This window comes from Wyeomyia smithii, chromosome 3, assembly GCF_029784165.1.
Source record: "Wyeomyia smithii strain HCP4-BCI-WySm-NY-G18 chromosome 3, ASM2978416v1, whole genome shotgun sequence".
NCBI lineage: Eukaryota > Metazoa > Arthropoda > Insecta > Diptera > Culicidae > Wyeomyia > Wyeomyia smithii.
This window is the reverse complement of record NC_073696.1, coordinates 655,732-670,575: the sequence shown is the minus strand read 5'-3', so window position 1 is coordinate 670,575 and position 14,844 is coordinate 655,732. Positions and strand designations below refer to the sequence as shown.

At 45.5% G+C, this 14,844-nt stretch overlaps 1 protein-coding gene across 1 annotated transcript; it reads left to right on the top strand.

The window, feature by feature from the left end:
* The first annotated feature begins 11,667 nt into the window (after positions 1-11,667).
* On the top strand, positions 11,668-13,758 carry LOC129730613 (KIF-binding protein). Its single transcript, XM_055690080.1, has 2 exons — positions 11,668-13,116; positions 13,175-13,758. The coding sequence occupies exons 1-2, from the start codon at positions 11,807-11,809 to the stop codon at positions 13,638-13,640; spliced, it is 1,776 nt and encodes a 591-aa protein (XP_055546055.1). The 5' UTR covers positions 11,668-11,806; the 3' UTR covers positions 13,641-13,758.
* The last annotated feature ends 1,086 nt before the right edge of the window (positions 13,759-14,844 follow it).

Here is a 14,844-nt window from a genome sequence, read left to right as displayed (position 1 = left end):
AAGCATCCATTTCATTCCATTCTATTCTTTTTAATAGCAAACGCGATGGCTAATAAAGCTTTATCCGACACAGGTGCAACGTATTTTTTCAGTTTTTGGAGCTATAGCGGATTTTCACGAACATTAGGTGACTGAAAGGTGGAAGCGGTACTACGATGAGCACCTTAACGGGGATGCAGAAAAGAACGACGACGAAGTGGCAGAGTACGCGCAGATGACTGCAGAATTCTAACCCCTGACCTCCAGGAGGTTACTTCTCTTTAACCGGCCGACTAAAAAACAACAAGACATTGGTTAAGGCGCTACACTGGATTATTGCCAAAATTCAGGCGCACGTCCAGCTTCGTTATCACCAACTGCTCAATGCAACCCTGCAACGGAAAATCAGGTTTAGCAGACGGCTTGATTCCTCAACCACTCCCCATTCGCAGAAAACTCCAAGGAGCTCACTGCCTCAACCATCTTCAGCTCGCAAACCTAGGTCCCAGAAACCTCCTTCCGGTATTGGTCATGTGTATGTTGCCTATCGCTTACAACAACCCAAACCAGCAGTTCTACTGATGACAACCATCTGATAGGTACTGAGTCCTGCAATCCATCCACAGGCGGATGCAACACACAATGAGCAGATTTCGCTGCATCCAGGTGAATTCATCACGCTAAGGGGGTCTTCAGCGTCCACTAACTAACCGTTGCTCTGGTCCAAGAAACATGACTCAACAACACAAAGGTTCTTGGTCTCGTGGACTCAAAAGGTGCTACATACCGATTCGGAACTCGACCTTCTGTTTATTTATACACAGACTTCGCAGTCAACTGTTTAGTGTACAAAGCAATTGCTGGGCTAGCGCTACGATCCTACTGACACTAACAGTCAATCCGCCTCCGCAAAGGTCCGGCGGGGACCCAGATAGCTACCTTCCGACTACCGTCGGCGGACGCTAACCTGGCCCTGAAAGAGGGCAAGTTGAAGGTCGGCTGGTCTGTATGTCCTCTGGGCATACTACAGCAACCAGACATTTGCTTCCGGTGCTTTGAGGGCGGACATAAGTCCTGGACCTGCAAGGGGCCCGATAGGAGCCAGCTGTGCAGGCGATGTGGAGGTGCAGGCCATAAAGCAAAGGACTGTGTGGAGTCTCCCAAGTGCATGGTATGTTCCGGGAAACGGGACGCCAAACACTTTATGGGAGGCCCCAGGTGCCCAGCCGGTAAGCCGGCTGCGAAACCACGGGCGTAAGGGTGACGCAACTGAACCTGAACCATTGCTTCGCGGCTCAGCAGCTGCTACACCAAGCAGCCACTGAGTCGTTGTCGGACATCGCCGTCATATCGGATCCCTACCGCATCCCTCCCGGAAACGGTAACTGGGTTGCGGATAAGTCCAGTTTGGCGGCCATATGTACGACGAGCAAGTTCCCGGTTCAGGAGGTTGTCTCAACCTCAGAAGAAGGGTACGTAGTTGCTAAGGTAAACGGAGTGTTCTACTGCAGTTGCTATGCTCCGCCACGTTGGTCTACCGAAAGGTTCACCCAGATGGTCGACCTCCTATCCATGGAGCTAACGGGCCTAACGCCGTTGGTGGTGGCGGGCGACTTCAACGCTTGGGCTGTTGAGTGGGGAAGTCGCTGCACGAACCAGAGGGGCCAGATCCTGTTGGGGGCTTTTGCAAAGCTCAACCTAGATCTGGCCAACGTTGGGAACAAAAGTACATTTAGCAGAAATGGTGCGGAGTCGATCATCGACGTGACGTTCTCCAGCCCAGGACTGATCAAGAATTGGAGGGTAGACGATGGCTACACTAATAGCGACCACCAGGCGGTCTGTTATAGTGTAGACAACAACGAGAGGCGGCAAGCGACGGGTAGAGCCAACACTCCGACCGTTCGCGGGTGGAAGACATCGCACTTTGATGCCGAGGTATTCGAAGAGGCAATGAGAAGGGAGCGCGAGGGGGGCAGTTGGATCCGCCCGACTGCTGACCAACTAGTTGCTATGCTATCGCGGGCGTGCGACGCCACCATGCCTAGGACTCGCCAACCTAGGAATGGAAAGCCACCGGTTTACTGGTGGACGGACGCGATAGCCGACCTTCGCAGTGCGTGCCTCCGTGCAAGACGGAGGATGCAGCGTGCGCGAAACGAAGAAGAGAGGACAGAGCGCCGCGCAGCATTCAGTTCGGCAAGATCGATGCTAAAGAGTGCGATAAAGGCCAGCAAGAGGGCCTGCTTCGATAGGCTATGTGCGAGTGCCAATACAAATCCGTGGGGTGACGCCTACAGGATCGTAATGGCCAAGACTAAAGGCGCGCTGGCGCCTGCAGAGCGATCACCAGCGATGCTGGAGCGTATCATCGAGGGACTCTTTCCACGCCACGAGCCAAGTCCTTGGCCTCCGGCAGTCGAGTCTCACGTCCGACGTTCCAGTATCTCAGACATAGACCAGAGATGGTCGGCCAACCTGCCGAGCATCCAATCCGTGAGCGACGACAGCCGTGTCGAGGCAGGGGAGGAGGCAAGGGTTACGAATGAGGAACTCATCGTGATCGCCAAATCCCTAAAGGTGAGCAAGGCACCGGGACCGGATGGTATCCCTAACCTGGCGATCAGGCTGGCGATAAAAACGGCCCCCGGGCTGTTCAGGGCAGTCATGCAGAGGTGCCTGGATGACTGTCTCTTTCCGGACAGGTGGAAGCGGCAGAGACTGGTCTTATTGCCGAAGGCTGGGAAACCGCCAGGGGACCCATCGGCATATAGGCCTATCTGCCTGCTGGACACCGCGGGCAAGGTGCTTGAGAGGATCATCCTCAACAGACTGGTGAGGTACACGGAGGGTGTACACGGTCTGGCAAGTAACCAGTTCGGCTTCCGGAAGGGCAGGTCCACGCTGGACGCAATCTCTTCCGTCATCAAGACGACGGAGGTAGCAATCCAGCGCAAGAGAAGGGGAATACGCTACTGCGCAATCGTCACGCTCGACGTGAAGAATGCGTTCAATAGTGCCAGTGGTAGCTAATTACCAGTCTCCAGGTAGTTAGCTAGGAGGTTATAAGAGTAAAGAGGGTGCATCACGCACAAAAGCCACTCCCCGACGTAATACTTAACCGTCGTTCCGGGAAGACCAGGGCTGGAGACTGGAGGGGTTTTAGTGGGTCGGGACAGGGATCAGTAGGTGTCTGGGCGAGTGTAACTACCCCAGCATCTCTCCCCTAGTCTCATCCCCACACCCTGAGTTCTCTTCTCAGGTGTCTGTTTGCAGATTTCCCCACCACCTTTAAAAAAAAAAAAAAAAAAACAGTCTCTCCCGAGCCGAGACTCAGCCTGAAACAAGGACTGCAATTCTGTTGATCAGAGTAATCAAATACATTCCATTTACAGAATGTATCCAACGTGACGTCGTTGTCATAATAGCGGAAATCCCGACTATCATGGTCATCGCATCCCGAGGTCTGCGCACTCGTGCGGTACTGCAAAGCAGTCAATAAGCCGTTCATCATCGCAGTAGCGTAGCTAGGGGGGTGCGGTTGGTGCGGTCCGCACCAGGCCCACCACTCAAGGGGGCCCCAAAATCTTGCGAACACCGAATCGTTCAACATGCCCATCTGAACTTAACCCCATGTATTTGTGAGCGCCACTTTGCTCTTGTGATCCACACGGACAAAGTATACGTGATACCGATGTTCATTTTTACCATGATTCGTGATTCGACTGACGCCGAAGTTGAATGTTTTGCGATCGCAGAAAACATTCGATGCAACGTGGAAACACGCAACGAAGGAGCGATTTTTTGCAATGCTGAAAACCAGACTTGGTAAAGCACGCACCGCACTAAAAAATTGAGCTCTTGCTTGACAACACGCACTTGAGCTGGGTGCTTCGGTCGATGATTCGGCACGCGAAGAATGAAGAACACCACCACAGAGCGGATATCTCTTCGTTGGTGTTTTTCTGAAGTTACATAGAGCGCACGGTGTAGCATCGACCCGAATCATTTTGCTTGTTTTTTTGCTTCGTGGCATCTTCGTCTCCTTGTACTCTGCTTCTCTTGCTCTGTATATTCCACGTTACAGCTAGTGCAGAGGGTGAGCGCTGACGACGTATGCGAGTGAGTGGGTGATTTGTGTTATTTTTGAAACTAAATGTCATGAATTCAATGAAATGAAATTTAATGTAGTAAAGCAGCCAAATTATGCTCTGTTTAATAGTTTCAAAAGAACATGCCGTGAAAAATTTTTACTTGCTACAGTTGCGATTACTTGGATTTGTTAGTTTCGTTTAAAGAAAGCATGCGTTTCGGTAAATATTTCCTGTAATATGAGGTTTAAATTGCTTTATATTTTCGAGCCTCCAGCCAGAAAATACAGTGGAATATAATCAAGACAATATTTTGATACTTTCCGTCGTTCCAGGAAGCATAATCATCAATCTTTATTCAAAAAACGAGTTTATATTAAAAAAAAAATTACAAACCTCCTGATCAAACTTGGTGAAGTACGCACAGCATCTCAAGCAGAGCTTGATTGTAGCTCTAGCTTTTTTTAGCTCTTGCGCCGAGCTGGTGCTTGCTACGAATGTCACATAAGACGGTAATACGCTCGTGGTGCTTGGTGTCTATAATTAGGCGATGTCACCGAGCGGCTCGGAGCGGTGCTTTTACAAAGTCTGGAAAACGCTGTCTATCTGTGTTGCTGTGTTGTGGCTATCTTGAAAACATGAAACAGAGCGAGGGAAATAATCTCCGTTCACGCGAGACTATATGCACCCGAAAACAGTTGGCTCTAAGTTAAAGTTGATCAAGTTTTTCTAAGTTTAAGTTGATCAAGAACTATTTGAGTTCAACGATGAGTAACTTGAGATTATCAAATCTTGCCATTTTATCACCCGAACGTGAAATCACTGATTCCATTGATTTTAAATCTGTAATTTCTGATTTTGCCAACTAAACGGCTCGGAAAGTGAGTATCTAAATACCTAATTATTGATTTTGCGGACAACGGAATAAATAAGTAGAAAAATCGAAGTTTTTTGTTTGTCTCAAATCCTTCTATGGAAGAAAACACTGCCTAGTCATTTTCATTGGGGGCCCACATTTTTGTTACCGCACCAGGCCCACCAAACCATAGCTACGCCACTGCATCATCGGATGCGATGCGAATGTTCACCACACGATTTGGGGCAGCTCGGATACCAACAACAGGGATGAGTACCTTTTTGAATATCTTACTTCCAACTAGGTTAATACACTAAAGTCGTTTTTTACGCGGGGGATGCGTTCCAAATTTGTATTGGCCCGCGTAAAAAACGACTTTTTTGAGTTGCAAAAATAACAAATAAAGCCGTCCCAAAACGTTAAAACCTCGTTTGAATATGATAGTGGCCAATCTAGAGACCAAAATTTAATATTTTAAATTTTGAGTATTTACACCAAACATTGTGAATTTTTTTGAAAACTGATATATGATCACTCGTGGCCTAAAACGGAAAACGTGATTGAAATGAGGTCGATAGCTTGTACCGTTTTTGAGTAATGGAGGAAAGCAACCCGCGTAAAAAAAACGCGTAAAAAGCGTCCTTACTGTACATGCAATGAAGGAAACAGCCCCACGTTTACTATCTCCATAAGAGACAAGGTCCTCGACCTTATTCACTGCAGCGCAAACATCGCCGAGAAAGTCAAAAAATGACATAGCTCTGACGTACCAAGCTTGTCAGATCACCGACACATCATTTTTGACATCAAAGCTAATCCTTCAAAACGCGAAAAGTTCAGGAACCAGAGAAGACTAACTGATCCTGTTTTAGGGAACAATTAGTCAACTCCTGACCTTCCTGCCCGATCGATATACTAACTCGTGATCTTGATTGAAGGATCACTGATGCCTACATGCTGTCCCCTGAAGGAGAGGTTTGTGTGTCGTTCCGTGCCATGGTGGAGTGAAACGCTCAACAACATCCGTCGTGAGATCAGGCACTTGTTCAATGGGGTTAAAAGCCTATCCAACTGGGATGAAGACAGAGCGTCACTCACCAACCAAAAGAATCCGTAGGATCAAGTTCTGCGAGGGCATTCAATTGATGCTCGAAGCCACACGACTCCAGAAAGCGATGTCCGTGGATCACCTCAACAGTGTAGGGCAGTTGAAAAAAATTTGAAGGCAGTATCATCGACACCTTATGTATAACCGAACAACCAACGTCGGAGCAACAGAGTCCGAGGAAAAGGCGTACAGCATCCAACTACTTAATTCTGCTCTCTCGAAGGTTGTACACGGAAGCTTGAATGAAGGGGGCATTAAGTTCCTTTGAACCTATAGAGTCTCCTGAACCAGCTGGTATTCTACCCATCTTTATACAAAAATCAGATAGGATCATAATGCCCGAACTGATACATCTTTTCCGCAGAAGCTTCACTTTGGGCTATATCCTAGATAGCTGGCGGAAAGTCAAGGTGATTTTCATTCGAAAGGAAAGGAAGAAGAGACGGAATAATACCTGAGACCTTCAGGCCGATAAGCCTCACATCTACTCTCCTAGAGTCAATTGCAGATGGTTATATTCGCAATGAGTTCCTCAAGGATTCGCCACCACGTAAGGATCAACACGCTTACGAACCTGGTAAATCGACGAAAACTGCTCTTCGTGATATAGTGACTCTTATCGAAAATTCGCTTAAGTATCAAGAGACGGCACTATGCGCTTTGTTGATATTGAAGGCGCTTTTGACAAAACATCCTATGCTTGGATCAATACAGCTCTTGTGTAGAGGAGAGCTGATTGGATTCAGAAAATGCTCTCGAGCAGAGAAATTGCAGCTACATTGAGAGATGCTTCAATCACCGTCTCAGCGACCGAAGGCTGTCAACAAGAGAGAGTCCTTTGGTCGCTGGTGGTCGATGTACTATTAAGCAAGCTAGTCCAGCTTGGCTATGCCGATGACGTAGTCCTCACAATTCGCGGAAAATGTGACGCAACAATGTCGAACCGTCTTCAGACGGCACTAGACATTACCCTGAGTTGGTGCACTCAGGTGGAGCTGAACATAAACCCCGCTTGAACAGTTATTGTACCCTTCACCAAACGGAGAGAACACACTCTGCCTCCTCCTTCCCAAACTGGGTGTTCACTGACCTTCTGTAGAGAAGTTTTTTAAATTCGGTACGTTTTATAGCTCGGTCACAGCTATAACACTCCCTGCTTTCTTGTGACATCCCGAATGGAAAGGTTGGGATTCCGCTTGAAACTGGCCACTCTTTTCATCGTTTTTGCGGCCTTCGGATTTCGATTTCCCTCCGATCCTGTCTTCCTGGCAGTTGACAAACGATCTCCAAGCACTTTTATTTATGTTGCTGACGATTGATTTGGCCACATTCTACAATTTTGTCAACTTGGCGTGCGGGTAGTTCGGATTTTCGTGAGGCGCGATCAAAATGTTGATGCGTTGCTTTTCTTGCTTCGACGTTATTTTCACAACTTCACATTTTTCGAATTGCTGGGACAACATCTCTTGATTTCAATATTTTAATGGAAAACTACAGAATTCAGAAGAACAATTAACCGGGAAAAATATTTGAACAAACCGATAAAAAACCGAAAATTTATCTTCGGGTGGGTGGCCACCTTGCAACCTGGAAGGAACGTCAAACTTAGATCTGGCCCTCACACACCTCCACGAATAATATGATTACAATAAACTGCCAGCTGGAACAAAGATACAACCATAGGCGTAGCCAGAGACGGGCGGGGTGGCGTTGCCCCCCCCCCCCCCCCCTAGTTAATGACATTGGTGCAGAATTTTGTTTACACATCATTTTGGCGACGAGGATCCAAGAATCTACGAACATGGCAGAAGATAGAGTTAATCAGCAGCCGCAACCGGGAATTCAAGATATGATTCTCAATATGGCCCAACTTTTACAGCAGATGGCGGCCCAACAGCAACAGCCTCAGTATCAAACCCCGGAGGAGATTGTGGCCACCTTGCAACCTGGAAGGAACGTCAAACTTAGCTCTAGCCCTCACACACCTCTACGAATCATATGATTACAATAAACTGCCAGCTGGAACAAAGACACAACCATAGGCGTAGCCAGAGGGGAGCAGGGGGGGCCGTTGCCCCCCCCCCCTACTTAATGACATTGGTGCAGAATTTTGTTTTCAATAACTCTAATAGCACAAAACGACATCTTTAGCCCATAGAAACATCTGTGTAGAGTATCAACCAGATCAAAAATAATTGATTGAATAGGTTTTTCAGTTGATCTACCAAGGAAATTGCAGCGGCAAAAGTACCAGGCGAATCCGCCTACATCAACTAGCTTGGAGTATTGGAACCGAGCTGTGACAATTTCTTACCTCTATTCTTTTGTAATCTCACTGAAAACACAGTTCGGTGAAGATAGTGCACCTGCCTACGCGTTGTCATTGCTGCATCCCGCTAACGTAATACGCATACGAGTTCAAGCGCAAAACCGAAGCTTTCGTAATTTTTTACGAAGTTGACAATTTTGTTGGAAGATGGAAGTTTGGTATCAACATTGCAGCAGCATGAGAGCAGACCGTAAAAACTTGGCAGAGCTGGACCTTGTAGACTTGCTAGTTGAAGCCCGTTCTTTCTTTCCTGCGATTGAGAAAACAATTAAAATTGCACTTTCTCTACCGTGTGAAACATGCACGATCGAACGCTCGTTCAGCACATTACGTCGAGTGAAAACCTGGTTGAGGTCAACAATGGTTGAACAGCGGCTGAGTGCTCTCTGCTTGCTGAGTGTTGCTGAGAATGACTGTGGAATGAGGCACTCGAAATGATCCGGTGTTAGATTCTGGAACTGAAAATCTTCACAGGCTCGATTGACGTTGCCGCCGTAGCTGACAATATCTTTAGATTCGCACTTCACTAACTGCAGACACATGAACCGCTTCCGGAACGTTGACGTTTGATACCCGAAGATTTTATTGAAAATCTTGACTGTGTCTTCAAACTTCACGTCGTTGGGAAGCTTTGGCAGGATGTAGTTGAGATAGCGGCTGTGCGAATGGGTGTCCAGCTTTCGGAGAAATAGACGTACCTTAGCCGCATCATTCAGCTGGCCTGCATAGTTCTCAAGGAGGTCCTGGTAGCGGTTAAACCAGCATTCGAACGTAACTCCGATTTCTTTGTCGCAAACAAATTCTGTGATGTTCGATGAAAGGGACTCCAAAATCTCCTCCGGGATTTGATACTGAGGCTGTTGCTGTTGGGCCGCCATCTGCTGTAAAAGTTGGGCCATATTGAGATTCATATCTTGAATTCCCGGTTGCGGCTGCTGATCAACTCTATCTTCTGTCATGTTCGTGGATTCTTGAGATCCTCGTCGCCAAAATGATATGTCCAAAGGGGTTAATGAACTAAAGAGTTTTTAGTAAAGAACATCTATTTATATTCGAGGTTGGACAAAGAAAATAAAATTTTCCACTCTGATGTCAAGGACAACTTTTCACTGGTTGCCTTGATGTAACAATCACAAAACACTATTTATTTCTATTTTTTCAAAATGCCATTTTTTTACTTCTAAAATTTTGAAGAACTTGCCCCCCCCCCCCTATTCAAAATTTGGGCTACGCCCATGATGTGGCCTTTGCCGTACATGAGAGTCGTCTCCATTCCACTCGGTCCATGGCTGCAGTTCGCCAGCTCTGCAATTTGCGTAGGGTCCGTAGGTCGTGAACTGAAAACAGGCTTCATAGTATTGGGCAAGATGCGACAACGCGTGATAGGGTGACAGCCGATCAACGCAAGGATGTGCAAGTTGTGGGGAAAAGGTCAGTTCAACTATAGCATCCTCAACGTTCACTGCCCGTAGAAGGGAGACCCGACGACAAGAAGGAAGCGTTCTACGCGCAGCTAGACCAGGTCTACGATAAATACCCGCGACGGGACGTGAAAGTCATCAGTGGGGACATGAATGTTCAGGTAGGGCGGGAGGCAATGTACAGAGGTAATCCGGCCGGATAGCCTACATACCGTGTCTAATAACGGCGGAGTAAACGCAGCAGCTGGAAGAAACACTATCCACGGCGAATGCAAAAAGTTAGTTGAGAAAAAGAACGCAGCGCGGAACGATACCGACGAGCACGGAACAGCCAAAACTCAGTCCTCCGAAGTAAGACATTGACCATCTACAAGACGCTGATCAGACCGGCTCTAAGGCCATGAGACATGAACTATACTTGTGGAGGGCCAATGCGCCCTTACGGTCTACAAGTGGAAGATGTTGCGTACCATCTTCGGTGGACTGTAGATTGGAAACGGATCGTGAAGGAGGCGAATGAACCACAAACTGCAGGAGCTGCTTGCCATCGACCGTCCACACCGCTAAGATTTTCAGATTGCGGTGGGCTGAACCTGTCGTGAGGATGTCGGCGACAACCCGGTAAAGATTTCTTGAAACCAACCCGTCAAACACGAGACGAAGAGGTGCACAGCGGGCAAGGTGGATCGATCATGGGGAAGACGACCTACAGATCCTACGCAGACTGCGGAGCTGGAGAACTGCAGCCATAGACTGAGTGGAATGGAGACGACTCTTACGTACAACGAAGGCCACACTACGGCTTGAGACTGTTTGGTAAGGCAAGTACGTACGCTAGTGCTGATGTCGAAATACACGACGCAGCGCAAACACGGCAGCAGATGGTGATAATTTTATTGAAAATTTTTTCAAAGTGTTATGTCCGTTAGTCTGTGGTTCAGCTTTCCAATTTTGAAAAATTAGATTTGAACTGCTTCTTTTTAACATTGCAATAAACTTTTTTGTACTTGAAAATTCTACTCAATTAGTTTACACGCAGTAATACATTTTTTCTAGCGTGACAGAAAAATTTAAAACTCAATACCTACGAAATTTTAAAAGAATATTTTTATCGAGAGATGATATTTACCCAAATAAAACAAATTGTGCTAGTTTCCCAATGCTGACTGCGCTATTACTAGAGGGGTAAAGCACAGAGAACAGACATTCATGTTCATATACAGAAATTTGAAGATCGTGTGTAAAAATTTGAATCCAAAGACATTAATACACTAACGACATCTGTCTTGTGGTGCCCCAGTTGCACTGCCTAAATATCGCTGTATCGATATTTTATCGATATCTGTGGTTGGTTTTTAAGCGACACGAGCGCTACATAGCGGGAGCATTACCACTTACTGTTAAATGACGGTTGCAAGTTTTTACACATCTTTTGAAAATAAGATGAACGTCTGTTCTCTGTGGGTAAAGTACTCAGTGAACTTACCTAACTTACTTTTAAATACATGACGTATTCTTTAATTTTTTTGCGTAATCATCCGGGAATGTTCTGGTCTCAAGCACCAATTGTCCAAATCAGATGTCTTTTATTGTTTTGCCAAATTTCTCCGGTTTATCCTAGATAATTTGCAATATGACGATAATCTGGAGTTTTTTTTTTTTTTTCAAAAAAATCCATATTTTCCTACTTATAACATTTTATGATAACTCGGCTGCAATGAAAATCCAAAATCAGACCAGAACTTCCCGGCTTCTTCCGAATACATTCCTCCTAGCAAACCATACAAGAAACAACATGACGGTGTAACTCTATTCGATCAAAAGACCAACACCGTACTGCGCAATCAAAAGTTCTCACTTTTATTTTGACTCCTTCATCCCAGCCCGAAGCAGACAGAGCACTCGACTGCAGTTGCGCCAGTGTTGCTGGCTGGTGTAAGGGTGCGTGTGTAGTAATAGTGCATCGGGACATTCCAAACATTGCAAATTATCGATCCAACTCGAGTGTTAAGAGGTGCAACGATGGTGATTACCAAAGAGAGCCTATCGGATATTCGGGAGGAGTTCGAGAAAGCTCACAAGAAAATCGACGAAGACAGTAAAAACGATCCCCCGACGGAGCCGTTCCGGTCGCACTATGCAGCCAAGGATATTCTGCAGACCGTTCAGCGAAAGCTTAAAGATCTAGGCGAAATGTTTGACGTTGGATCAGAGGCTGCCCTTACGGTTCGCTGTATTCTAGCTAATGTGCTCAAGGATATTGGCAGGATTTCAATTTTCACTGAAGAACTGAGTAACGGGGAACTGGCATTAAAGGAAGCATTTCAATTAGTTCATGATGATGCTGACAAACCCCAGGCGGTAAATGGATTCATTGAAGTGCTTAATCAATTGGGCATACTGTACTGCAATTGGGGTAATTTTGAAGAATCCAAACGTCATCTAGATCAGGCCAAGGAAGCGTATGAAACGGCCAAGCAGAATGAAACTGTCCCTTTGACTATATCGGATCTTTTCGGAACGAAAGATGAAATCGAGAAAGGAAAGGGACTACAACTGCTGGAAAAGAATCACACCCTAACTCTGTACTATTTGGCTCAAGTTTATGGATATTTGGAGGATCTAACCCGTTCCGCTCATTTTTGTCACCTAACATTGAAACGTCAGCTGGATTACAACGACTACGAGCATGTGGACTGGGCACTGAATGCGGCCACATTGTCACAATATTACTTTCCAAAAAATCATCTAAGTCAAGCTAGGCACTTGCTAGCAGCTGCTTCCTACATGCTGGACCGATTCGAAGAAGAGGTTATTCCGAAAGAAATCAATCCAACAGTCAAAGCTGAAAAGATAGAATCGCACCGCCATCGATCGGCGGATATTGCCCGCTGTTGGGCTAAGTATGGATTACACATTTTGAACGCCTCAAAGGAACGCTTGTGTAGAGATGACGACGAGGACACCGGGAGTCGGCAACAGCCAAAAGAGATGTTAAGCCCGATCAGAGAGATCGATCGCTTTATCGGGTTAGATGGTCTTTCTGTGTACGAAGATCAAATTTCAGATGAGTTCTGCCTGACGCTTGAGGATGCTAAGTTAGTCATGCTGAACAGTTTAAGCTGGCTGAACAAGGCAAAAGATTATTACACTAAGGAAACGGAGGCCTCGCAGTATGCTAAAATTGTCCAAGATGTTGCCTCGCTGTACAAACAGCTGGCATTTTTCGATGACAATGAAGATAACCAGTGTAAATTGTATAAAAGAAGTGCTGATCAGTTAGAAGAATTAGATCAAACTCTTAATGCGACGTACTATCAAATCATTTGCAGGTAATGGTTCTGGTTCTGGCCTGAAATTAAATGTACTAAGATTTTCTTTAACTTGCAGAGAGATTTGGTACGAGTTGGGCCTTACCTATTCGAAAATGCTAGACGTGAAACTAACCAAGCTGGAAACGTTGGCAGCGGATGAAAGACCGGCCCCACATGCGCTTAACAAAATAAACAAACTGTGCGAGAAAAGTATCTCCAAATTTCAGAAATTCCTCGATTCGTACAAGATATTGGCGGATACACTGGAAATCCCCCCGGGCATTGACGAATCCGAGCTGCAGCCCATTCTGTTTGCCTTCTTCCATATCGGCCGGCTGTACTACAAGGTGATCACACCGGACAAACGGTTACAGCTGACCAATGTGAAGAACAGCTTCCGGTACTATCATCATTTCGTTAAACACTGCGAGCAGTTTGAAGCGGTCGGGGCTCACTTCAAGGCGGAGATGGGAGTTTGCAAAGAGATGAACGCACTACTTCCGTTGAAGATTAAGAAACTGATGAATGAGCTCAATGAATGAATTTTAACAGGCGACAGGAGATTGAAGTCAGTTTCATGTAGCTATTGCATGTAACGTAGCTGTCGTGATTAGTGCTAGAGGACAACTGCGGAGTGATAAATAAAAAGATTGCATTAAATATCAAGGCTTTTTGTCATTTGACAGATGATTCCGAATTATCAATATGATATAACAAGCAAACAGAAAAAATAATTACACCGAATGCTTGTCGAACATGCATCATGCAGTTTTCGACATAATATCTCTGGCAACAACCATAACATAGCATAGGTAAGCTGCCCCTGCCCGTAGTTGGGCAGGATTTGTAATCATATAAAATAGGAAAAGCTTTGGTAATTTTTTGGTAAATGATACAAGCAGAGTAGGCAGAGTGACTTTGCACTCGTATCCAAGTGAGTTTTAAAACTTGCTTGCACATTTATTTTCGGTTTGCACGTCAACCCTATTAACAGTGCATTACACCAGAGATAGATTTGAGTTTGAATCCTGCATAACAACAATTGCATAAAAACCGAATTGCAATGAAATTCGCGCCGCGTCTGCTGCAACAGTTTGTTGCATTGTCCTTTGAAAGCATATATTTGATCTAAAAACAAAAATCATCGCGCCACATCATCGCCTGCATCGTTGGATACAACGTGCACTGCATGCATTGCACGCATTTAAACTCAATTGATCAGAGTGTGCGGTGCAAAAAAACTCAAACTATCGAGAGGAAGCAGATTCAAGTTGAATTCAAATCTGGAAAAGTGTTACTCAGTTCAATTTTGCACGAGTTCATGCCATCACTGGATACAAGACGCGAAACTAAACTTCGAATATCGCGAAGACTGTTGTGTGGACAGCACTGTTCTTGGGCTACACTATCTTACACACGATATGTGATGCGCAAAGTATTTCCGTACCTAATTATGACTCGATTAGTTAGAATTGAAGATATTTGTTAACTCAATAGCTTTAACATCACTAGTTTACCTTAGAAAACCCTGGAAGCATATCAGTTACTAAAACATGCCCAAAACTACTGAATACCCCCCAACAATTACGCTGCAATTCTTTTATTCATCACATTAACGTGTAATATAAATAATCCTGCATTTCTATCGATGGAATCTAAGATAGAATAGAATTATGTAAAACAGAATACTTGACCTTATTTAAAAACCATATTTGGGCCGTCTAGGATTCTATTACCAACATCAAT

Coding starts and splice junctions, on each gene's coding strand:
- LOC129730613 (XM_055690080.1), top strand. CDS start 11,807: ATGGTGATTACCAAAGAGAGCCTATCGGATATTCGGGAGGAGTTCGAG. Junction 13,117..13,174: donor TACTATCAAATCATTTGCAG/GTAATGGTTCTG, acceptor TTTAACTTGCAG/AGAGATTTGGTACGAGTTGG.